Genomic DNA, 25050 nt, shown 5'->3' with positions numbered 1-25050 from the left:
AGCATTTGCCTTTTGTGAGGTATGGAGAAGGGGGATGGCAGGGCTCCCCCACCTGGACTAGGCCCAGGCCCCGGCATCCCAATGCCCTGGCATCCCAGCACAAGTCAGTCGAAGGCTTGCTGTCCAAGCTCCTGTCAGCCCGCCCCTGTCTGGACCTTGCCTTGGCTTCTCTGTGGCACGCACACCTGGTTGATGGGGCTTTGGAGATCAGGCCACATGTGCCTGAGGGAGCCAGGGGGCCATGCCCATCGTAGAGCTGAGGAACTGAGGAGTGGAGGGTTGTTCATCAGGTGCCCGTGGGACCTGCTGATCAGGGATCTTGTAGCTCCCAGGACCCGACTGATCCCTCAGGCTGGGCCAGCACTTGGCCAAGCTGGGGGGGGCGGCTTTAATAGGGCAGAACCCAAGAACCACGCCATCCCAAGGCAAGGCACCACGGATCAACGATTCCAATATCCCCAATATGGGGGAGGGGCTGCTCAGGAGAGCCGAGTTCAGGCCGGGGAGCAGCAGGAACATCCTTGGAGGTCTCGAGAGCATCCTCTGGTCCCACATATGCCGAAAAGAATCTGTCCCCTTCGGATACAAACTGGTCGGTTTTGTTCATCCCTCGTTAAATTTAATAGATTTCCATAAACGCAGGTCATGTCGGGAGAAGCCCACACTCACAGCCGGCCGGCTTTGTTCTTGGTCACATCTTGGTACCTTGGTGTTGGCTGAGAACTATGAAATTCATAAATAAAGCATCTTCTTAGAGGCCCCCCACAAGTGGTTGGGGCTCCTGGAAAAGCGGGGGCACTGTGCTGTCTTCCACGCCATCTGTTCCACCTGCTGAAAGACTAGCAAGCTGACCCTCTCTGAACCATCCACCCATTGCCACCCATTGGGCCCCAAAATCTCCCCAAAATGAGTCAAATGTCTCTCTGGAGTTGAAGTTGGAGTCTCTCAGTTGAAGGTGGCCCCCATGTTCCCCTTCATCCCAGGTGGAGGGACTCCAAGGCCGTCTCCTTGGATGCCTCCTGTGATCATCTCTGTCCTTGCAGGAGGGAGACCCGTGCCCAGTCCTGCCTGGAGAGGTGACCCTTCAGGACAGATATCTCCCCAGCCCGGGCACTGGGCCCCCCCGGCTGCCACGTCACTCCCAACTCATGGCCTGTGACGGCGCTACCACTGCTCCCACCTCACACTTGTCGATTGACTTTTTGAACCTTGGGAAACTTTGCATTTATTCGACTCTCAGCGTCCCTCCTGCCCAGGGTAGATTCCAGCCATCCTGGCCGGCTCGTCCTGGCAGCCCTCGCTCGGCCCCTGAGGTCCCCCTGGGGCCACCCACCAGGAGGCACAGGCCTCACTTTCTCCCATGCAGGAGTCTAAAAGTTCCCCGTGGCTCCGTGGCGTGGCTGGCCCAGCCCCCTTCGGTCCCACATCCCCTTGACTCTAGAGTTCTGGGGGGTGGGCTGAATAGTGACCCACTGAATGGGGTTTGGTTTAGTGTCAGGTTTCATTTGTTACTGAGCCCCTTGCCGGATAGACCAGGCACTGTCTTCAGGCTGGGAGGGCTATGCCAGGCCCCCACGGGCCTCTGACGAGCCCCCAGGCTGGCACTCTCAGAGCCGTCCCCTCCTCACTTCTCCCTGTTGACCATTCTCTTTTAAGATTCCTCAGCGGCTTCCTCTCCCCAGTGGAAAAAAGGAAAATCAGGGCTTTTTATCTAAATCTGGTCACAGACTCCACCACCATCCCTTGGCCAGGCAGGAAGTGGGCAATGAGCATCTCCGCCAGGCCTCCCATTGAGCAGAGAGCCTCCAGGACCTGGCCCAGCCCCCCCAGGGGCGGCTCCCCCTCCCAGCTCCATCCAACATCTCTGGGGTCCCCGGGTCCCATCCCAGGGGCTGCAACAGAGACGCTAGAGAAGCCACAGGCCGAAGCTGCATAAGGGGAGGGGGCTCTGTGGGCACAGGCGCCCCGGGGGCTTTGGCATGGGGGAGGGGCCAAGGAGTCCTGGCGAAGCTGGAGAAGCCCCCAGGGAAGGCGGGGAGGAGGTCTTTTGCAAATCTTACACACACACACACACACACACACACACACACACACACACACACACACACACACACCAGCCTGGCAGCATCAAGGCAGTTTTCTGAGATGACTCTGCCCTTCCCCACTTGGCCACCCAGAAGACCCCCTCCCAGCTTCTCCTGGCAGCCTGCTGATCAAGGCCCTGCAGACTTTGTTGGGAAGGGGTTTGAACCAGGATTGGAAGGGTCCCATAGAGCCCAAGTGTGGATGCCCCCAGATACCAGGCAGGATGAGGGGAGTCACCAAAGGTGTCTGAGCAGGGGGTGACCCTCAAGCCTGTCACTTAGTGGGCAGCGACAAGCTTTTGTTAAAATTCCTTCTGAGCAGCAAGTGGGAGGGGTTTTAGGGAAAACAGTACGTGCCTGTGTGGGAGTGGGGGTCTCTTCCCCATCTCTGCCCCTTGCCCCCCAGAACTCTGTAATGTAGGGAAGGGGCCAATGAGAGGGCAACAGGGGCAGCTTGTTAGGGCAGGGAGAAACAGGCAGGTTGGAAGTTGGGGGGAGGGTCCCAGGAAGTCTGAAGGACCAAATGAAGAAGCCAGGGAGCCCCATGAAGACCTGGGCTGGGGGGCGGCTAGGTGGTGTAGTAGATAGAGCACCGGCCCTGGAGTCAGGAGGACCTGGGTTCAAATCCGGTCTCAGACACTAATAATTACCTAGCTGTGTGGCCTTGGGCAAGCCACTTAACCCCGTTTGCCTTGCAAAATAAAAAAAAAAGACCTGGGCTGGGGGGCATTGACATCCTCGGCTTCCTCTGGGGAAGAGGGCAGGCTGGCCCACGGTCCTGTGGCTCAGGAGTCAGCGGGGACAGCCCAGGAATTCCCCCCTCTGGTGCCCCATGTATGGGCCAGGGCAGTCCTGTTGAAAGAACATGGGGCAGGGGTGGTTAGATGGCATGGTGGATAGAGCACTGACCCTGGAGTCAGAAGGACTTGAGTTCAAATCCAACCTCAGGCACTGAATTGCCTAGCTGTGTGACCTTGGACAAGTCACTTAACCCCACTGTCTTACAAAACAAAAAGAACATGGGACCCTGAGGATGATCTGGGGAGCCCCCACCCCCAAAACTGAAGGAGACTAGGGGATGTCAGTGAAGGATGGCTGGGGGAGATTGCTGAGAGTCCTCTCCCAGGACAGAGAAGCTCCAGGGGGGCTTGGCTGGCATCTTCCTGTCCTTGTGTGGGCTCCCTTTACATCCAGAGATGGGAGATGGAAGGAGGAAAGTTGTATCTCCCTGGCCCTGGGCTTCTCTGGGTGAATTATGGTGAATCAGGGCTAAGCTCACCAGGGGTCATCAGGTAGAAAGAGTCCACATTTAGAGAGACCACCCAGCCACCCAGTGCAGAGGAAGAGACTGATGGCCAGAGAGGCTGACTTGCAATTTAACATTCCCTTTCTTCCCTCCCCTCCCCCTCATTGGGAAGAGCTGGCAAGGCAACAAGGGAAGAAAAAGAAATGGAAGGAATTAAAACAGACAAAAAACACGTACTGTCATTGTAGATGACTGGCATAGGGGGAGAATCCTAGAGAAGCAACCACAACCTGGCTGAGACAATATTCCTGGAGGAGGGGCCCCGGGAAAGCACTTCCAGGGCATTGTTAAAGAAGAGCGGCAGTGTTGGTGGCCTTGCCTGGCTCTGGCCTTAGTGGGAAGGTTTCTAGCTTATCTCCATTACAAAGGCCGCTCCATTTCTTCCTCTGCTTTTCAGTGTTTTTTTCTGCATCTATTGAGATAACCCTATGATTTCTCTTGGTTTTATTGGGGAGGTCACTTATACTCTGCACCCGATGCACAGATGGTTTAGTGCTGACATTGCTTGGTTGTCTGTTGTGCCTTCTCACAAAATGCGGTTCCCTGTTATCTCTTTTAATTAGATTGCTTTGCTTTGACTGAGATCATGTTTGCCCACCCCACCCCCTTTTTTACGTTCAGTTGGAGCATATTCCGCGCTAACTTTGTGAAGGCCTTTCCACTTTAAGTGTGTCTCTTGTAAATAGCAAATTGTTGGATTCTGGTGTTGTTTTGGAGGGCTAAGTGACTTACCCAGGGTCACACGGCTAATAAGCATCTAGGATCGAGGGTCTCCTGACGCCGGGCCGATGATGCTCTAGCTGCCGTATCCTGGATTCTGATTTCTAATTCCAGTCACATTCGTAGTTGTGATTATTGTTTTAAGTGGTCCAGAGTGAATGAATGGCTTCCATTAATAGCATCCCTGCAGGATTGGCCTGTGACACTGTCCAGCCTTAGAGAGGGTGGCTTTTGTTTCCCTCTCCTCTGAGTCCTGATGGGTCCCCACCACTGGGGGTACAGTCTTAAAGATACACCCGCCTCATGACACCCCTTTAACCTCTTTGACCTGCCCTGATTGCGATGAGCCACAGTCACCCAAGGGGGGAATACAGCACTGTGCATGGACCTCAGTGAGAGGGGTGCTTGCCGGGTCAGAGATCCTGGGTCATCGCCTGACTGGTCTGAGCCAGTTTTTGGCCACCCCCAGCTAAAACCACTTCGGGAGGGGTGACGGTCCGGGTCATTTCTTTGGTCACCTTGCCCTTTGTTTTACCTCCACATGCCTGCGGGTAACCTGGGGCCTTTTCAGCCGAATGCATGACCAGGAGCTCTGCCTTGGCTCTAGGCTGGTCTAACAGCTTCCCAGAGATGCTGGGAGTGTCCTCTCCTAGCCTCAAATTTCTCACCCTATTTACCTCCATCCTGCTCTTTCCCCATCTGTCTGTCCGTCGTCTGTGTGTGTGTCTCTCTGTCTCTGTCTCTCTCCCCCTTCACCCTGTTTGCTTCTGACCACCACCTCCCCCATCCACCCTCCTTTCTATCAGAGCCCCCGTTTCTTTCCCTCTCCCCACTTTCCTACACATGGAGGGTAAGATAGATTTCTATACCCGAGTATGGATGTTGCCCCCCTCTTAGATCGATATGAGAGTAGAGCTCAATGATTGCCCTTTGGGGTCCTCTTGCTGGTTCAGTGAATTCATTTTGAGGCATTGCTTTAAGGTTGTTTGAGGGGGGATTTGGAAGACCTTGTTCATCTCCCTGCTTTACTCTGTCTTGGCTCTGCCCCCTCCCACACTAATAAGAGACAACATTTATATGGTACCGACTGTTTACCAGGCACTGTGGTAGGAGCATCAGATCTTCACAATTATGAGAAGGAGGTGCTGTTACCATTCCCATCTTATAGATGAGGAAACTGGGGCTAGCAGGGCCTAAGGGACTTGCCCAGGGTCAGAAGTGTCTGAGGCTGGATTTGAACTCGAGTCTTTCTGACTTTTGGCCCTCCCTTCCAGCCATTGTGCCAGCAAAGGTCCCCCAGAGCCCCTTTTCTCTTTGGGGCATCTTAACCCACCTGATGGGTGAGAGTGGGGACCTCTCCCCCATTCGGAGCGATTTGGAGGCTTTCTTCCCCTGCATTCCAGGGCCGGGTCTTTGGCCACTTCTTGGCCTGGACTGGATCTCTTTTGTCTACTCCATGGACTACATTCCCACCCCCCACCCCCACCCCCTCCCCAGGGAGCCTCTGGAACAAAGAACAGTGAAACAAAACACAATGACTGGTCTGATGGCTAGGGAGCCGGTCCACACCCTCGCCCCAAGGTCCACACCCCGACCCACACCCTGCCTCCCAAGACCCGGAGGGAGCTGCCTCTTGGCATGTCTCCTCCAGAGCCACCCTTGGAGATGGAGGGCCAAGGGAGGCCTTCCAGTAGCTGCTGTGAGGACGCCTTCCCCCACTGCCAGTTGGTTCTTCCTCCCCTCTGGGATAGGGGGGCTCTTCCCAAGTCTACGGCCAGAAGGAACCTTGGACTTTGGGCTACCTCCCCCCCTCTGCCACGCTCCCTCATTTCCATAAAGGCAGCAGTCTCCCTGAGCACCCAGACCATGTGGCCTGCCTGACCCTCCAGACCAGGAGCCCATAGACCCCCTTAGTCCCCCAGGCTCCTCCTATCCTCCCCCTCAGTCTCTTGGGTCTCCATGATGGCCTGGATGCCTCCCTGTCCCCCCACCCCGGTAGTCTCCCAGCCCTTGTCTGCTTTTCATAAAGTAGCCTGGTGCATTTTGGGGGTTCTGAGTCTCAGAAGGTATTTCCTCCTATTGCACCAAAGAAGCCCACCTCCAACCCCCTCCCCCCATCTCACTGTCCTCCTTCACCCCCCCCCCCCAGGTATCTCCCTGTCCTGTCTCTCTGTCTTCTGCCCTTGGCTGGACTCTTCCTCTGGATTTCTTCTTAGGGCATCGTGCCCAGACCCTTCATCATCTTGCTTGCCCACCCTCACTTAGACCAAGGTTTCTGGAATGCCTACTTTGCCTCTAACTGGCTGTGGTGCCTGGACGGGTTTCTTAGGAAAGCCTGGAACAGGGGGTTAGGGTCCAGTGGGTCTCGGGCCCCAGGACAGGAAAGCTATGTCTCCTTCCATTGTGGTCCAAGGGCAGGGCCTTCAGGGCCTGGGTGGGGCAAGGATGATGATAGCCAGTGTGTGAAGGTCTGCAGAGCATTCTGCAAACTATCCTGTTAGTATTAGCATTCTACTGATGAGGCAGATGAGGCAGATGTGGCAGATGAGGCCGGGGTGAAGCAACCTGCCCAAGCTAGTCAAGTCTGAGGTCAGATTTGAACTCAAGTCTTCCTGACTCCAAATCCAGGGTTTCCACCCTTCTCCCTAGACTACCACAAGACTGGTCACATTGAAGTGGACTGCATGATCTTTTATGTTGAAGAATCAGCCTGGTTCAGGGAAAGAAAGAAAAAATGACTCTGGATCCCAGGGTGCCAGGTGCAAAAACTGCTTCCCTGGACCTCGACTGGCCTCTGGCCTCCGAGGGGCCTCCTGATCCAGATCCAGGATTCCAGGGTCCATGTTGCTGTCTTAGGACAGACCTGGGAGTAGCCTCAGCAGTCATGGAGCCAAGCCCTGGCCAAGAGCATGCCTACTGTGGGCCAGCCTGCCACCGCCCCCCAGCTCTGCTCAGGGCCCTCGAGCGGTCCGTGTCATCGGGCAGCCCAGGACTCTCCTCGGCTGTCTTCTCTAAGCCCAGGGACTCTCCCCGAACTCAGAACAGGGCCTTGGACACAAAAGATAACTGTCTGAAGGAAGGATTGGATGGACATGCCCTTCTAGGGCAGGACTTTATGGAGTCCTTGAGGACTGTCCCATGTGGGTGGGGAGCCCCGACCATCCCTCAGGGGATGCCACCCTTCCTGCCCAGCCTCTGAGCCTGGGGAGACCTGCAACCTTCGGAGGGTCCAGCTCAATGGCCTTCCTCCTTCCAGGGTCTCCAGGGCAGCCCCCACCTCCCCTGGCTGCCCAGACCCGACTCTACCCCTGCACCTGGCTGGAGGGTGGGGCTGTGACTTCCTCATGCCCGGTCTTGTTGCTCAACCACTGCCAGGCCAAGCCAGCCAGAAGACCCCAGCCCAGAGGGTCCTTCTCTCCCAGTTGCAGGCTCAGCCCTGGCCTTTAGCCACTACCCCCCCCCCCCCAGCTCAGTCCCAGTGACCTTCTCTGACAAGACCTACGTTATTTCTTGTTGTTTGGAGAAGGGATAACATTCCAAAAGCCCTGGGACTGTGCAAGCCTGGGACCGCCCTGGGGAGTGGCCAGGCTGGCTGGAGCCCAGGCCAGGCCTTCTTACCCCCTTTTCTGAGAACTGAGCAGGAGGGTGGCACAGGCTGGCCCAGTCCAGAGAGAGTAGGCCTGGGGTGGGGGTGGGGGTGGGGGTGGGGGGTCTTCAAAGAGCAGTGGATGGAAGTACCCAGTTGGAAGTCCAACGTCCTGGGGTCAAGGGACAAATCCATAGTCTCTTCAATCCACCCAAGGTGTCTGTAAATCAGGGGATTGGATGAGAGGGTCCTTCCAGGCCTTGGTCCTGCCTTGGTGGTCCCAGTTGGCAGAGTGACTAGCTGCAGCCTGGTTGTAGGACTGGAGGGAGCTCAGAACAAGGGGAGAGTCTCCCAGTCATTGTCTGTTCCCCTGGCTCCAGACCCTCCCCAGCAGATGGTGAGCTTTGCGGTTGCCCCCAAGCTCAGCTGTGCCCACCAGAAGCAGGTGGCAAAGCCAGGGCTGCTGGTGGGACAGAGGATCGATGTAGGGTGAGGCAGGAGAAGCTGGCACCAGGCATTCCCTCCCCCTCCCTCAGGTCACGGAGGGCCCCAGGCTGGACCTTGGTTCTTCCCCGGCCTCTCCCCTCCAGCCGTCTGCTTGGCCAAGGGGCCAGGGGAGAGGAGCTCGGCCAGCCCCTGACTGGTCAGACCTGGCCCTGGCCAGGTCTCTGACCATTCTAGCTAACCAGGTTGAGGGCCTTGGCACCCGTGTTGAGAGGGGATGAGGCTGCCGTCCCCTCAAGGCCACTGCATCATTGGCTAAGGACTGGAGTCCATGGTTGTTGGTGATGTTCATTCTTGACTTCTTGGGGCCCAGCTTCAGCCCTGCCCTTGGCAAGGGTCTGTCCAAGGACCACGTTCCTCACCTGAGCCCAGGGGGAGGGCTGGCAGGCCCGGCCCGAGCCCTTTAAGAGGGGAAGGCAGATGGGACGACGGTCCTGGCAGCTTCTCCCAGAATCTCTCAGCACACCCAACGTCCTGGGACCCGCCGCATCGCAGTGGGGTCCCTCCCCTGTGCCTCCCCTTGCTCAGAGCCAATTCCCTCTTCAGATATTCTTGGAGAGGAAGAGGATGGCTGCTCTCATCTGGCCTCCCCCTCCCCCAGGAGGTCAGGGACTCCTTTGTGTTTTGTTTCTCTCGCCCCCATCCCCAGCTCAGGGCTGCCTGGCCCAAAGTAGAGACAAGCAGCTCAGGCCCCAGGTCCCCCCGAACAGGACTCCTAGCACCCAGGGCTCCCCACCCCCCAGGTTTCATCCGTAGAGGTTTCGTTGGTGAATTTTTGACAGGAATCTTGGCCAAACTTTTGCTGAGGAAAGGAAGCTGGGAGCCACGTAGTGGAAGGCAAAGTTCTCAGCCACTTTGGAAATTAGGGTGCTTTTCCTGCTGTTGCCCCCCCTCAGTGTTGGGGGCCTGGCAGAGAGCTAGCTGCCCTCCCCCCCAGCTTCACTCCAATGTGGAGGAGGGGGCTTTTTGGAAGGGGCCACTGAGCTGGCCCAAAGGGGCCTGGAAGAAGGAGAAGGGGGGCCCTGCCTGGGGGGAGGGGCTGGGCTTGGAACCAGCCCCAGACTGGCCCAGCTTTTCCCCACAAGTGTTTCCAGAGGTTCTTGTTTCTAAACACTGAGAAAGGAAAAGGAACTGACATGGAGGGAACAGACCCACCCAGGGTGCAGGCAGAGACCCCCGGGGAGAGGAGCGGCCTGGACTAGTGGGCTTGGGCTTGGAGCCTTTCCAGAGGTGGGAGGGCCTGCACCGAGCCATCTGTCCACCCCCCTGACCAGCAGCACGTGATCGCCAGCTGGCCTTCCAGGGTCAGGCCTGGTCTGATCACGGGGCACGATGCTCTCCTTGGGGTCTCTGCCCCACTGAGGGGGCTGGGCCCCGGACAGCAGAGTCCGCCTCTCTCCCCACCCTTTCCAGCTCTCCCTTCCTAAAAAAGGGGCCAGTGATCTGTACCCTCGGGGGTCCCCAAGCTTGCCCGGCTTCCCTCACAACAGAAGGGAGCCTGATCCTGTCCAATTCCTCCTAGTAGCCCGCCCTCCTCGCCTCTGGGCAGAGGAGGGAAATTGCTCTGTTCCCCATGGGTGGGTCACAGGAAAACATCCCCCGCCTGGGCTGCAGCCAAGAAGGCGTGTTTCCATCAGTCTTTGGGAAGGAGGAGCTTCCCAGGGTGGGTGAGGCTGGCTCTTGGGGTGCCATCTGTTCAGGCTTCCGGCCTGGTGGAGCTGCTGCATCAGCCTGGACAGGTCCCCTCCGAGGTAGTGCCCCAGACCCCCTCCTCTGTTCCCAGGAAAACCCCTCATGTAACTGGTTCTCTGGCCGGCCTTGATCTCACCCCCGTCTGTCCAGCCCTAGCTCAGCTTCAAGGGAAGACCTGGGCCCTACCCAAGTTTACAGTCCCAAGGGCTAGTTCCCTACTAGAATAGGGCAAGGGGGTCCAATAACAAAGCCCAGGTCATGCCCAATTCTCATTGGGGGTATTATGCTGTCACTGGGAGCCTGCACCCACCTGGCACCCCCTCACCTCCTGCTTGATGACCCAACTCCACTGCACTTGGCAGGAAACAGACCTGTCAGGCCACAGTGAGCAGGCTGAGGAGAACCCAAGGTGGCAGAGGGGCATTTCCTGGGGTGACCTGGGGGTCCCTCCCCCTTGGGCCTGGGGGTTTAGGAGAAGTTTCCTGTCTGGGAAGTGTTGTCTGATGCCCTTGATGACTATTTGGTGGCCCAGCCATCACTGTCATTAGAGCAAATGCCTTCTGGACCGTGTCCATGGCCAAGGTCATCCAGGTCCAGAGTGGGAGCTGGCAGGGGTCTGGAGCCCGACTGGAGGCAGGGTAGATGTCTGATGGGCATTTGGAGAGCACAGGTTTCCCCCCTGAGCCCCCGAGGTCTCAGCCTCTTGGAAGTGGCATCTCTGGTCATTCCCTGGGAGGCCGGAGATGAAGGACACTGGGGGAAGAGAGAGAAATGTAGAGACAGACGGACAGATGGACACAGAGACAAGGGAGGGGAGGGGAGGGGGATCAGGGAGGACTTGCCATTAGAGCAGAGGAGAAGCTGCTTGTCCTCCCATGTCTAGGAATCTTTTCCCAGTAGGAAGGGAAGGGGCTGCCTAGCCAGGGACCTTTGTGGCCCAGGACCACCTCCTTGGTTTGTGGCTTCATTCGCTGAGCCAGGTGACATCACCCTGAAAGTAGTGCCAGCAGCTGGCCACCTCCTGTGGGCAGAGACAGACCCTCCCCCCCTGCCAGGCCTAGGTGCCCATCCCCCCACAGAGCCAGGTAGGAGCCCCAGGCCCTGCCTGTGGTCCAGCAGCGCCTCCAGAATGGAAGTACGCCACAACCAACTTGAGGCTGGATCTCGGCCTCCCTCCCCGACCACCTGACTCCTGCTCTGTGATTTGGGACAGGGGCCAGACAGAAAAATGGTCACTCAACCCGCCGCCCTCCTCCCTGGAGAAACCAAGTCCAAGAGAGAGTAGTCAAGGACTGAGGACAAGACTGGGCTGAGCTGGTCCAGACTGGGCAGCTGCGTGGAGGCAGGGCTAGGTGGGCCAGCCAGCGCATAGTGAGCGCTTCCTAGGTACCAGACCGACTTGGACCCAGCAAGTCCACCCCAATCCAGTCACTCCTGTGAGCCCATTAGGGGAATCCTGGGAAGGGCAGGGGCTTGTGCCCCAGGGGAGGACAGTCACACTGGGCAGCCAGGAGGGTGCCCCCGCCTCTGTGGAGTCAGAAGACCTGGATTCCAGGCTTGGCCCACCACTAACCCCCCTCATGGAGATGGGGGGAACCCCTTGCCTCTCTGCGCCTCCATTTCTTTATTGGCAAGGGACAGGCTAGGGAGTTAGTCTCTGGGGCTCCTCACTAGCTCCTTTCCTCATCCATCTACCCACTTCCCTGTGTTTGTCCCGGAGGAGCCACCCAGTGACCACCATGCCCAGGCCATCCTGACCCAGGGCCCAGAGCTCTTGGCCGGCGTTCTGCCCTCCGGCTCTTGGCCCAGTCTGCTGTGGGAGTAGGGCATTGTTGCACTGGCCATTCCCCCACCCTTTTGCCTTGGTCCAATGACAGGTTCCAAACATAGCTAATGACATGTTAACACCTACAGGCCTCCGGCGCTTTATGATTCTCACCAGATGGGGCTGCCAGACCCGCCTCATTCATCACGCAGTCCCTGGGGGCCAGGTCAAGGGAAGGGGCTATTATCCCTATTCCCCACTGTGGAGCTAAGGCTCCAGGAGAAAGATCACCGAGAGCCTTCTTTACCCAATGCCAAACCCAGCTCTCTGGGCCACACAGGCAAGGGGAGGGCAGAGCCGGTCTTGCCAGCACTGAGCCCAGAACCACCCTTGGTTAGGATTCCAATCTTCCCACAAGTCCCCTCTCTCTGATGGACTTTCAGTTCTGGAAAAATGGGGCTCTTGTTCTTTAGAAGTGGGCAGCTTGGACTCCGAGCCTGGGCAACCCGGGGAGCATCGTCCTCAGTGGTGGAGAGGAGAGAATTCAGGAGGCCTGGCTCTTGGCTCGGTCTCTGCCACGTCCTCCTCTGACCTCAGACAAGTCCTCTTCAGAATCTGGAATCCCAGAGGAGGACGCCAACTAGCCGAAGGAAGGGGCTGAGACGTTGGCCCCAGGGTCCTGGCGCATCTCACAGATGAGGGGGGTCTTGAGCTCCCCTCGGGGCCACGTGGATTATTCTTGGCAGACATTTGCCGACATGGATTGGTGCCTTCAGCAAGTAAACACAGGAGCTGCTGCTTCGGGTACTGGGCAAACCAGATACCTTCCACCCTCTTTCTCACCCAAGATGGCGGCCTGGCGTAATGGCCCGAAGCCCCGGACAGCCGGGTTTGAATGCCAGCCCTGCTCTGCGCTGTCTGCACGGCTGCCTGATTCAACTTGATTTTGGCCTCAGAGGGAGGGAAGAGAGAGGTGGGGGAATGTCGCAAGTTTATTTTGGCTCAATACAAGAAAAGCTTGTCCCAACCGCGGAATGGGCTGCTCCCAGGTGGTGAGTTCCCCATCACCAGCAGGCTTTCAGTAGAGCAGGGGTCCTCCACTCCTGAGCTCTTTTCACACCGGGTGATTGCATCTTTGGGCCTGGGTCCGAGGTGGCCTCGAGGGACCGGGCCTCATGGGCCAGGGAGCCCGGACTGAAGGGCAGCTCTTCTCCCTCCTCCTTCCCACCCCCCACCCCCCCAGGCAGCGCAGCCATTTTTCCTCTTTCATTAGCTTTACTGAACACTTCCAGGATGTGGGAGGAGTCCAGGGAGCACGGCCAGACGTGGAGAATGGAGTCTGTTCATGAATCCTGGCACCTCCTCCCCTTCTCATCAGTATTTTTCACTGTGTTGGAGCCCCCCACCACAATGGACAGCCAGCCTTCTGTTCATTATCCTCAGCAACCATCCTTGTCCCAGCCTTAGAAATAGGAACAGGGATGCCCAGGTAGAGAGGCGTGCAGTGCCAAGGCTGGCCCAGCTCCAACTGCCTTCCCAGGAAGGGCCAGGTAGCGGGGCAGGCCAGCAGACGATGAACATTAATTAACACACCACCTTTGGATCATCAGGCTCTGGGCTAAGAGTGAAGAGGGAGTGCTTTGCACAGACAGGTTGGTCCCCCTGACCAGGTCACTATTCAAGGCCTCAGTTTCCACTTCTGTAAAATGGGAAAATAGTGTCTGTGGCCTTTAAGGAGGTATGGTAGGAGCAGGTGAGACAAGCCGGTCAGATCCTACCTCCAGCCTCCATCCTCTGCCTCCCAGATCTCCCCTGGAGGAGGAAGGGGCGGGGAGCCAGTAGGTAGAGTGAGATGACCCGGTCTGCTGGGGAGACCGCCTTACCCTCCCATAGATGGGCAGGTGAGGTCTGCTTTTAATGAAATCTTGACTCTGCACCCTCCTCCAGAGTTTGGCCTCTCCCTCCCCCCTAGCTTGTTGCCCCCCTGTGGTAAGTCTGCCTCCTTCCCTCAAACCTCATGCCACACTTTGTAACTCAGAGACATTTTTCTAGAAATACTCTGATTATCTGTGTGTCTGGATGGGTGGGTGGGGATCTGTTCCCCACCTAGACTGGGAGCTCCCAGGGGAAGGTGTCGCATCTTAGCTCTGGTCTCTCCTCCAAGCCTCTCCACACGAAGGCTAAGGGTGTGTGAATGAACTCCCTAGAAGTTATTAAAGGGTGTCAGCTCCTCAGGAAAAGTATCCTTGGCTTGTGGAGCTTTTACAGTCCGGATAAAAGCATCGCTCTCCTGCTGTGGGGGTGGGGTCAGATTCCAGGAGACCTTGACAGGTTCCCCTTGCTGAGCTGAATAGCATAAGAGGAAATTTGATCAGAAGAAAGGTCAAGTCCCCCACAGGTTCAGAAAATCAACTTTTGCAACCCAAGTGGTGGGATGTCATGGTTCAACTTTAAACTTGGAGAGGTCGTGACCCCAAGGGGTCAGTATGACTTGGCAGTGGACTAAGAGGTACCCACAGAGGGGCGGGCTTGGAGTCAGTTGACCCAAGTTCAAATCTAGCCTCAGATACTCTCTGTGTGGTGAGTCACTTCACCACTGTCTACCCACTAAGACTCAAATGGCCTCCCTGTGCTGGCCATTTGGGTCTGGAGTCTCAGTGAGGTGATTCCTGGGGGCCCCCGAACAACTAAAAGGCTGCGGGTCAGTGATCTCAGCCCCAAGAATCTGCCTGGGGCCCATCCTGGTTCTCACACTGCCCAGATGGACCCCTGGGTGAACCCAGGCATGCCCAGCCCCAGCTCTGAGTGCCACATGGACACAGATGCCAGGAGAAAGGACCAGAATATTCTAAAATCTGCAGAGGAGAGGGAAAAAAGGAGGTATCTGGCTGGCCCAGGGAGGCTTTTTTTTTTTTCAGGAAACAGCTGGATTCTATCTGCCTGGCCCCAGGAGAGAGGAAAGTGCTCTCTGGGGCCCATCCAGTGCCAGGACACTCCCACTCCAGGAAGACTCTCTCTTCTCCCATCCCTAATAGTCCTCTCCCTCTTCCTCCTCTCCCTTTCTCCCTTCATACTTTCCCTGCTCCTGGTTTCCGGCCCAGAGCATTTTAAATCCCCCAGTCCAGGACCTTAAAGGCTGGTCTGCAGGGAGGGAGTGTAGCTCAGTGGAGAGGGCTCCAGGGTCACCATGACTGGGATAGGGAGGCGAGAGCTGCTGGGGATTTAGTGAATGTGGGGAGAGGAGCAGGAGACAGACATAGGCCTCCCGGAAGAGGCACAGATAGGGCAACTTGGCTAATGACTGTGGGGTTTTGGTTTTTGTGAGGCAGTGGGGTTAAGTGACCTGCCCAAGGTCATATAGCTGGGTCATTAGGAAGTGTCTGAGGCCGGACTTGAACCCAGGTTTTCCTGACTGCAGGGCCGTTGCTCTATCCACTGCGCCACACAGCCACCTCGACTTCGCTAATGTCTTATTCAGTTTTATGAAGGTTCTTTGTCATAGTGTAGTTTTATCAACCTTCCTTTGTGTTCCTCAGTTTGCGTCTCTCCATGTGTGGTGGATGTACCATACTCCAATGCTCCACACACACGCACACGCCTGACACACACGCACATGTGCCACACCCCATTCTTGTGCAAATGCCTGTATATCAGCACTGTAAAGTGCACGTGTAGATGCTTACATGCCTTCACAGATCTGTACACGTGTGCATGCACATCCCTGTACCCCCATGACATGTGCACAGGTCGTATATATCACACACCTCCTATACAGACATACTCGTACATGTCCCTGTAGCACATGCGCACATTCCGTGCAGTGTCTCAGTCATTTCAGCCTTGTCCGAGTCTCAGTGGCCCCATCGGTCCTTCCTGTTGGGCAGAGAGCCTGGAGCGGTCTGCCATGTCCTTCTCCAGCTCTTTTTTTTTTTAGGCTTTTGCAAGGCAAATGGGGTTAAGTGACTTGCCCAAGGCCACACAGCTAGGTTATTATTAAGTGTCTGAGACCGGATTTGAACCCAGGTACTCCTGACTCCAGGGCCCGTTCTTTATCCACTGCGCCACCTAGCCGCCCCCTCCAGCTCATTTTATAGATGGGGAAACCAAGGCAGACAAGATGAAGTGACTCGTCCAGTTCATATCTGAGTTCAGATGTGAACTCATGGAGGAGCCTTCTCAACTCTGTCCCCAGAGTAGACAAGTACGTGTACACACACACACACACACACACACACACACAGAGCACACACGTGTACAGACATGTCCATGGGGGTCAGAATATTTGTGAGTGGCTGAGTTTACAATGAAACGACTTAAAAACCCCAGATTTGAGTTGAGTCTGGGCCTTGGGGGGCTAGCCTTAAGGCCACACCAAGACTTTGGAGTCATCCTAGGTGACCCCTGGCGAGTTCACTGGCCCACCTCTGGGCCTCTATTTGCTCATCTGCAGAGTCTATTTAAGAACATTAACTGAGCTCTGGCCCTTACAGAGTTGATGTGGGGAGCCCTTTGTAGCCCTAGAAAATGAGGTTCCTTAGAGGTGACCATGCCGGGGCTCAGAGGTGGGGGAGGTAGGCCTGAGGCCCACTTACTGGTACCTCATCTCACCAGGCCAAAAGGGAAGGTGATGGGGTTGAAGCCCCCAAGCCGGGATGTGAGAGCTCTGAGTAGTGAGCACCAGGTAGGGCCTGACCAGAGGGATGGGCGGTCTGGTGGGCTCCCCTTCCCTAGCCACAGCCCTCTGTGTTGGGGGTGCTGGAGCTGCCTGGCCTTAGTTGGTGGGCTTCAGATTGCTAAATTGGCAAGATTGAGGACCTTCCTGTTGGGCAGCCACTGTCTGCCTGACTCCTGGGCAGAGAAGCAGCAGTAGAATCCAGAGGAGTCTTCAGAGAGAGTATTGGGCCAGTCCTGGCTGGCCCCTCTAAAACTAGCCCCTTCCCACCATTAGACATCAATCGGTTCCGAATGACCCACAGACAGGGGGTCTGAATCTCTCCATGCAACAAAGTCCATGTTGGGTAGCTTCTCAGCCCCCTCTGCCTCCTGGGCTCCACCCCAGGGCCAGCCTGGATGCCATCCATCCAACCCTTCCACATGTTGCCCCAGGAGGAAAGAGTCTGGTGGTCTCCTCCCTATTAAGGGCCACTCTTGTATTTTACCAGGGAACCTGAACCATAAAGTCTTCTGAGGCAAAAGAATGAAGAATCACTAATGGTGGACCTTTAGCCATTGTGACAGACAGGGAGATGGATTTAGCCAAGCGGAGGTTTTCCTGGTGCTCCTCGCTACACCCAGGCAGCCCCCTCTTCTGAGGCAGGGCCACACGTGCACACACACTCGCACATATGCTCATCTACCTCTTCACCATGTTTCCTCTTGCTCACTCTGATTTCTTCCTCCTGTTTCCCTCTTCATCCCATGATTCCCCAAGCCCAAGCTTGACCTCGCCCCCCTCCCACTCCCCTCTCCTCTCCTGTCCACCTCATCATCCCTCCCCCTTGGCTGTCCCTTACAGGTTCCTTTGTCCCTCATCTCTTCCAAACCCCAGTCCCCAGCCCCTATCCTGCCCCAGACTCCTGCCTTTTCAGCCCTCCTGAGTCAGCTCACAGTCAGCAGGTCCCCCCTCCCCACACCTGCCCCCCAGCTCTTCCCTCCCTCTCGGGACCACAGAATAACCTAGCTGGGAGGGCTTCTGGAGGCCATAGTCTTGTCCAATAGGAAAATGATCCCAGGGAGGGAACTGTAACCTAAGGGTCCCATAGATTGTCATCCAGCCAATCAGAACTGGAACCCAAGCTTCCTTGCTCAGCCTCCACCTCTGCACAACCAGCCCCAAAGGGTTAGTTCTGTCTCTGGGGCTCACCATTATGACCTCAGCTACCCTTTTCCCTTTGGATTGGCCAGGAGTTGAAAGAGAAATGGGACCTGGGCAAAATATGATCAAGGGGCAACTGGAGAGGGCCAAAAGGGCCCATCCCCCAACTTTGAAGAAGGCCATTGGTCAAATGCTATCTTGTCTGTGACCAGAGATGAGCCTCGGTTGACCAGCTTCAATCATTTCTCATCTAGACTGGGCTGCAGGTAGGCTCAGCTCTTGCCATAATGGCCCTCCCTCTTTCCTTTTCTGCCTTCTTTCTTCCTTTTCTTCATTCCTTCCTTTCTTTTTTCCTCCCTCCTCCTCCTCTCCCTTTCTACTTTTCCTTCCTTTTTTCCCTTCCTTCTTCCTTTCTTCCCTCCCTCCCTTCTCCCTTTCCTTCCCTCCCTCCCTTTCCTTCCCTCCCTCCCTCACCTTGCTTTTTTCCCTACCTTCTCTCTTCCCTCTCTTTTCCCTCCCTACCCTCCCTCTCCCTTTTTTCTTCCTTTCTTCCCTCCCTCCCTTCTCCCTTCTTTCTTCTTCCATACCTTTATCCTTCCCTCTGTTCCTTTCCACAGTATATGAGGACCTTCTCCATGCAAAGGCACTAAAGAAAGGGTCATGCCTCAGTGGGGATAGAAACAATTCAGATGATTTAGATTCTCAGAACCCATCTTAGTCCATTTCCTTATTTCTGGGAGGAGGAGTAGCAAAGCCAATATTTGAACTTGTGTCTTTTGGCCCTAAATCCAGGGCTGGTTCTGTGCCACTGCCTCAGTGGCCCCAACCACTTCATACTGTGGAAAATGAGCATCCAATCTCCATCATCTGCAATGGAGAGCAGGGCCATCCAGCAGGCGAGTGTGCAATGCCCTTTGTCTTGGGAAGGTACAGGATTATGCTTCATGATCTGAGAATTCCTACCACTTCAGACCTGCCAGCGGAGCTGGCCGCTGCCCCTCAAAGCTGGGAGCTGCCCAGTCTCCCCAGTCCACCCCTCTGAGTCAACAGCATCACCTGTCTACCCAGAGCCTGGACCCTCTCTTCCTTCACCTCCTCCATGAAAGGAGGAAATTGGAACCACACACCTTCTTTTTCCAATAGCTGCTGGGCTGCCAGCCCAGTGGAGAGGATGACAGCAGAGCCCGGGATCCCAGAATATCACAAAGCAGCTGATAACAAAGGAGCTGGCAGTGGATGGGATAATGTCACAAAGAGGTAGAAAGTCACACTGGCACCAGGAGCCTGAGGAGGGCCCCGGAGAATCTAGAGCCACCTCTAGCTTCTCTTCCTCCATGCTAAATGGAGAGTCAAGAGACTTTTGGCGTTAGCCCTGAAGGATGGGTGGATAGACCTGGAAGGAGATGAAGCAGGCCCAGGACCTGGACTTGGACCAGTTACTGGCCCTTTTTGCTCAGCCCACACAGGGTCACCTTTCCACATATTCATGGATCTGGGTCCATCAGCCCTCAATCATGTTGATGATGCAAGCAATGAGGAGAGGCAGTCTCCAAATGCTGGAGAAGCTGGAGGGACCCGCCCAATTCCAATGCCTGAACAAGAATTCCTGCCATGATCTACCCAACAAATAGATCACCAATCTCTGCCAGAAGACCTCCAGTGAAGCTGCCCAGCTCACTTGGGCATCGTTCACTCTCATTGTTAGGATGTCGATCTCTCCATCAAGCCAAAATCTGACTCTCTGCCATTCCCCTCACCCTGTTGGGTCAAGCAGTATAACCATCTTAAAGATCCCTCTTCCACCTGACAGACCACGAGATACTTAATCCACCACCACCACTACCCACCCTTAGCTTTCTCTTCTCCAGTTGAGAAATACCCTTGCCCTTACCTGGGTCTCATGAAGCAGACTCATAATCCTTCCCCATTCTTATCTCCCTCCTCTGGATGGTCTTCAGCTCATCGATGTCCTTCCTAAAAAAGAAAACAAAGACACCAAGACTTGGACCTAGGGCAGAGGATTCTGCCCTTCCTGGACTTGCACAGCCTATGGTTTAAGCTCTCATGTTCTTTTCTGGACTACCCTATTGCATTATTGTTGATTTTGTTGGACTGGACAATCCCCTAAAACCCCCAGAGCTTCTTTCCAAAAACAGTAAGCTCACTACCCCATATCCTGACCTAGTGAAACTTGGCTTTTTAAACCCAAGTGCAGGACTTTTATTTTTTTCCCCATTAAGTCCATTGGTCTTTGCCTTGGCCAAAGGCCATCTTCCCTCAGAGGGCCCCAATTTGCTCATCTGCTAAATAGGAATAATGACCCCTACCTGCCCTGCCTCCTTTTCAGGGTTGTTGGGCACATGATGAAAGAATTGATGTGAGGGCACTTTGGAAAACATGGAGCCAGGTGCAGGTGTGGGGGATAGATGTTAAAAAATTCTTTCCTTTCCCAGATGGGGAAACCAAGGCCTAGTGAGAGGATGTGATGGCCCAGTGGGTTACAGAGCAAGGTCTGGCCTAGAGCAAGGACTCCTCTCTTCTCATGCCTTTCAAGGTTCTTCCCATTGTGGACTGAGGGAGGAGCTCATGATCATCATAGAGTACCAGCTTGGGAGAGCCTGGGGGGTCTTTGAGGATGATGACTTCTCTAGCTCTAGCTCTCACCCCTCAGAGCCACGTGTGGTCCCTAAGGTGCTCCATGTGACAAACCAACCTCTATCAAAGGATCAGCAATAAAGCCAGCAGGGGCTGTGGCCTAGGTGTGGGGCATCCTTCTCAGCTGGACTCTGATGGTATGACCTGCTCAGCCTAAACCAAGCTTCTCCTACTCTCATAAGGAAGACGTAGAACAGGTCAGAAGCCCTCCCTCAGACCCTTACTTTTTACATCATCTTTCCTGGTCAGTGTCCTAGAGACCCTCTGGTCCATGACATTTCCCCTAGCAAAGAGCATACTTGTGTTATAAGTGGTAGCTATTTAACACATAGTAGGTATTTCATATTTAATGTATTAATCACCTAGCCTAGTTGATTTTGAGTCTTCAGTACAAAGCTTCTGCTTGAAGACTGCTAGTGATGGGGAGCTCACTCCCTTATAGAAATGTAAATCTGTTCCGATTTGCCATAACTCCAACAATTAGGGAGCTTCTTTCATTTACCACTCTGTAGCTGCATGATTCCCAGCATGGGCCTCATTCCACCATCTGGAATATGCCAACTGGGGCTAATGTTCCTCTTCAACACTGATGCTTTTCTGATGTCATGCCCTACAGTGGTTCAGATCGTGGTTTCCCACATTGATTTTGCCACATTCAGACTCAGTCTGGGTTGATTGACACAATTTTCTCCTGGGCCTTATTGTATTACCTACCCAATCCACCCTTGACTTGGCTAGCCTGGGGGAGACTGAGAAGAAGAATTCGGTCCCTGCTGATGTGTGGGTGGCTTCTTGGAGGGGAGAATGACTTGTAAGTGGACCTTGAAGAATTGGTGGGATTTGGAGAAGATAGAAAAGTCAGAGCTTAATGAATGGAGAAGCCTCTGGTACCAGGAGCATGGTTCAGGCAGGGCACTGACTGGCCTAGAGGAAATGGGATGGAGGGAAGAAGGTGAAAACTCCCTTCTTTGATTTTCTGGGAGCTGGCCCTCTCCTTGCCCCCTTCACACTTGATTTGCATAGGAGTCCTGAATCCCTCAGTAACCTCCTCAAGGCACCATCTAAGTTTCCATCTCTATATCCCAGCCCTGAGTATGACACCTGGAATGTCCACCGTGGCTTCCAAGCAGAGTGCGGATCAAAGCAAACAGGACTGAATGGAGGGTTAGACTGATAGAAGGACCCCAACAATGGGGGCTGAGCTGGAGAAATTGCAGAAGAAGCTCTTGGCAGCTTTGGAACAAGCAAACTAAAGGTGAAAATGCTTTTAGGAAGAGGAGTCCTCCAGTTCAGATTGACTGAAGCAGGAAGACCTGGATTCACGGTGGGGATGATGGAGAATGGGAAGGAGGAAGCAGATATTAAGATCTTTTTTTAAAAAAATGATTCCAAACAATTTTTTTCTCAATTACACACAAAGATGGTTTTCAACATTTATCTTTTTGCAAGCTTCTCACCTCCTTCCCCATGGCAGCAATCTGTTGTATGTGTACAATTGTGTTTAAAATATTTCCATATTAGTCATGTTATGAAAGAAGATTTAGAATTAAGGGGGAAAAGCAATAAGAAAGGAAAACCACCACACAAGTTTTAAAAAGTGAACATAGTATGTTTTGGTCTGAATTCAGGCTACATAGAGCCCTTTCTGGATATGGATGGAATTTTCCATTACAGGCTTTTCAGGATTGTCTTTTTTCACTGACCTGCTGAAAGGAGCTACATCTATCCTAATTGATGATCTCACAATGTTGTTGATGTGGATAACCTCTTGGTTCCACTTACTTCACTCAGCATCGGTTCATGCAGGTCTTTCTGTGCATCTCTAAAGTCTGGCCACTCATGATTTCTTTCAGAACAATAGTACTCCATAACATTCCTATACCATAACTTGTTCAGCCATTCCCCAGTTGATGGGCATCCCCTTAATTTCCAATTCTTTGCCACCAAAGAAATATTCTTGTACATGTGGGTCTTTTCTCCATTTTTATGCTCTCTCTGGGATACACACTAGAGGTGGTTTTGCTGGATCAAAGTGTACACACAGTTTTATTGCTTTTTGGGCAGAGTTCCAAATTGTTCTACAGAATGGTTGGATCAGTTCATAACTCCACCAATGGTGCATTAGTGTCCTTATTTTTCAACATTGGTCATTTTCCTTGTTTTTTGTCATTTTAGTCAATTTGATAGGTGATGCCTCAAAATTGTTTTGACTTGTATTTCTTTAATCAATGATTTGGAGCATTTTTTCATGACTCTAGATAGTTTTAATTTCTTCATCTGAAAGCTATCTAGTCACATCCTTTGATCATTTATCACATGAAGAATGACTTGTATCCTTATAAATTTCAATCATTTTTCATTGTATATATTAGAAATGAGTCCTGTATCAGAAACACTGTAACACCTTTCCCATCTTGCTGCATTCTTTCTAATTGTGGTTACATTGGTTTTGTTTGTGCAAAAACTTTTTTAATTTATTGAAATTATATATTTTGCAATGTATTATGTTCTCTATTTTCTTTGGTCATAAACTTCTCCCTGTTCCATAGATCTGACAGACTTATTTCTTGTTCTCCTAAATTCTCTATCAACCTTTATGTCTAAATTTTGTACCCACTTTGACTTTTATTTTAGTATGGAGTGTGGAATATGGGTCTATGCCTAGTTTCTGCCATACTATCTTCCAGTTATCCAGCAGTTTTTAAGTCACCTGCCTTTGCATTTTTTCCATTAATTTCATTGATTTTCTTGACCTTTTTCCCCTCCAGATGAATTTGTTACTATTTTTCCTAGCCCTGTAAAATAATTTTTGGTAGTTTGATTAGTATAACCCTGAATAATTTAATTTAGGTAAAATGATCATTTTCATTATTATATTAGCTCAGTATAACCATGAGCAATTGACTTTTTTCTAGTTGTTTAGGTCTGACTTTATTTGTATGAAAAGTGTTTTGTGTTCGTATAGTTTCTTGGTTTACCTTGAGAGGTAGATTGCCAAATAGTTTATATTATCTACAGTTAATTTGAATGGAATTTCTCTTTCTATCTCTTCTTTAGAATAAGCTCTTAATTTTTTTTTTGATTGAATGTTGACTGTGATGCATCTTAGGTGTAGAATCTAGAAGACTCAGGGATAGGGAGCATAGAGAAAAAGAAAGGTCCAAGGGGAGTGGGCAGGGGAGGAGACCTGGGTGGCTGAGGGAAGGTAGCAGGATCTGACAGGGTCCATGAGACAGCCATGGGCAGCTACTGGGAGACACATGTAGGTTCTCTGCATCTTCTCCCCCAAAAGTAATTAAAGTAAGTCCAGCCTTCTTCCTTAGCACTTTTGTCGAGACAGGAACTATGAAGGTGGACCAGCAGGCCCGTGAAGAGACTTGCTGAGCCACCTTCTCTGCAGACACATCAGAGGTCCAGTGAGAATTTTTCTCTGGTTTATATCTTCTCAGGAAGTTTTGATTGTGGTGTGTTGGGGCCCCCCACAGAGGTCATGACTTGCTCTTAATGAGGTTAAGCATCTTGTCATAGTCAGGGTGTAGGCTGATCAGAAGTTATGTGGCTAACTATGTGCAGATTTGGGGAACATTAAAAGTACATTAAAATACAATAAAGATCTCTTTGTAGTCTCTTGTAGGAAATTCAATTTTTCTTGGATCCAACAGACATCTCCAAATCTCACAGGACCTCCGGGGTGACCATGGGGAGCACAAGTCCCAGCTCTCCCATCCTGGAGTTGGATATAGCATAGGGGGCTGGGTTGGATGCGTTCCCAACTGAATGGAGCTTTTTGCCCCTAGAAGCCACTCGAGGCCTTGTCCGCTTCTCTTTCTTTCTCTGTGGGAAAGCCCAAGTTCTTTCTGGCCATGTGAGATTCTAGGGATATCAGGTTCTGGGAGCTTGGATTCAGAAAGCACAAGAACTTCCTCTAGGTTTCCTGCCCTCGATATGAACTGCTGTGTTGTTTCATTTCAGAGAACCCCCACAACTCACGCCATGAAGGAGGAGAACTTCCTCCGGCGCAGGTTTTCCCTCTGCCCACCTTCCTCCACCCCTCAGAAGATTGACCCTCGGAAACTGACCAGGAACCTGTTCTTCAGTGGAGACCATGAGATCTATCCTCTCAGCCCAGGTCAGTCCTAGCCGGGAAGACACAGGATCATCCAAGGGGGGAGTGGGAGGACACGGCCTCCCACCACCGGGGGGGGGGGGGGAACAGAGCATACACACACACACACACACACACACACACACACACACACACACATGGCTACTGAGGGGAAGAGCCCCAGGATGAAGTACCAGAGACCTCGGGTTCTGGTGCCAGTTCAGTGACATCTCTCTCAAAAGTGTGGAGGTTCACAATCCAAAAAAGGAAGGGAGGTGTTGCCACCATCAAGTTTACCCCCCTTCATTTTACAGATTAGAGGACCTGAGGCAGGTGTGAGTGACTTGCCCAGGGTGATACAACTTTTCAGTATCCAAATTGGAATTCAAAGCTAGACTTTCCTAATTTCAAACACAGTGCCCTAGTCACTCCATTATGCATTATCTCTCTGACTTAAAGAGGAAACTGAGGTGCTAAGAGAAACACGATCTGCCTATGTTCACTGAGAGCATCACCCTCATTGGATCGTAGCTCTAAAGCTCCATGGTCAGACCTGAGAGGCCATGTAGTCTAGTCTCTCATTTTAAAGAAATGGGATTTGGGGTTCAGGAAGCACTTCTATCCAGTGTCATAGTCTCAGACCCAGAGATGGAAGGGACCTGAGAAGTCATCGGGTCCCATCCTGTCTTTGACAGAGGAGGATCTTAAGGTCCAGCTAGATGTGAATCCTGACTCAGTGATGATCTTGGGCAGAGCAGCTACGCTTCATTCACAGTGGATGGCCACAGGCCTCTGGGTCCCCAGTGCAGGAGGCCTTT

At 53.3% G+C, this 25050-nt stretch overlaps 1 protein-coding gene across 6 annotated transcripts in view; it reads left to right on the top strand.

The window, feature by feature from the left end:
* The window catches only part of OSBPL5 (oxysterol binding protein like 5), a 134426-nt gene that overhangs the window by 61018 nt on the left and 48358 nt on the right, over positions 1 to 25050 (top strand). For 3 of the 6 annotated variants that reach the window (XM_074230827.1, XM_074230825.1, XM_074230829.1), the window contains exon 2: positions 24100 to 24256. In XM_074230827.1, coding sequence (XP_074086928.1) covers positions 24100 to 24256 — 157 coding nt within the window. Of the gene's footprint in view, positions 1 to 9522; positions 12710 to 17648; positions 17739 to 19642; positions 20325 to 24099; positions 24257 to 25050 lie in introns of those variants that run through there. The other 3 variants (XM_074230826.1, XM_074230828.1, XM_074230830.1) reach the window with 3 other exon arrangements.

The sequence above is a fragment of the Macrotis lagotis genome, chromosome 3 (genome assembly GCF_037893015.1).
Source record: "Macrotis lagotis isolate mMagLag1 chromosome 3, bilby.v1.9.chrom.fasta, whole genome shotgun sequence".
In the NCBI taxonomy this organism is placed as follows: Eukaryota; Metazoa; Chordata; class Mammalia; order Peramelemorphia; family Peramelidae; genus Macrotis; species Macrotis lagotis.
The sequence above is the reverse complement of the archived record's forward strand: the minus strand, read 5'-3'. Positions and strand labels throughout refer to the sequence as shown.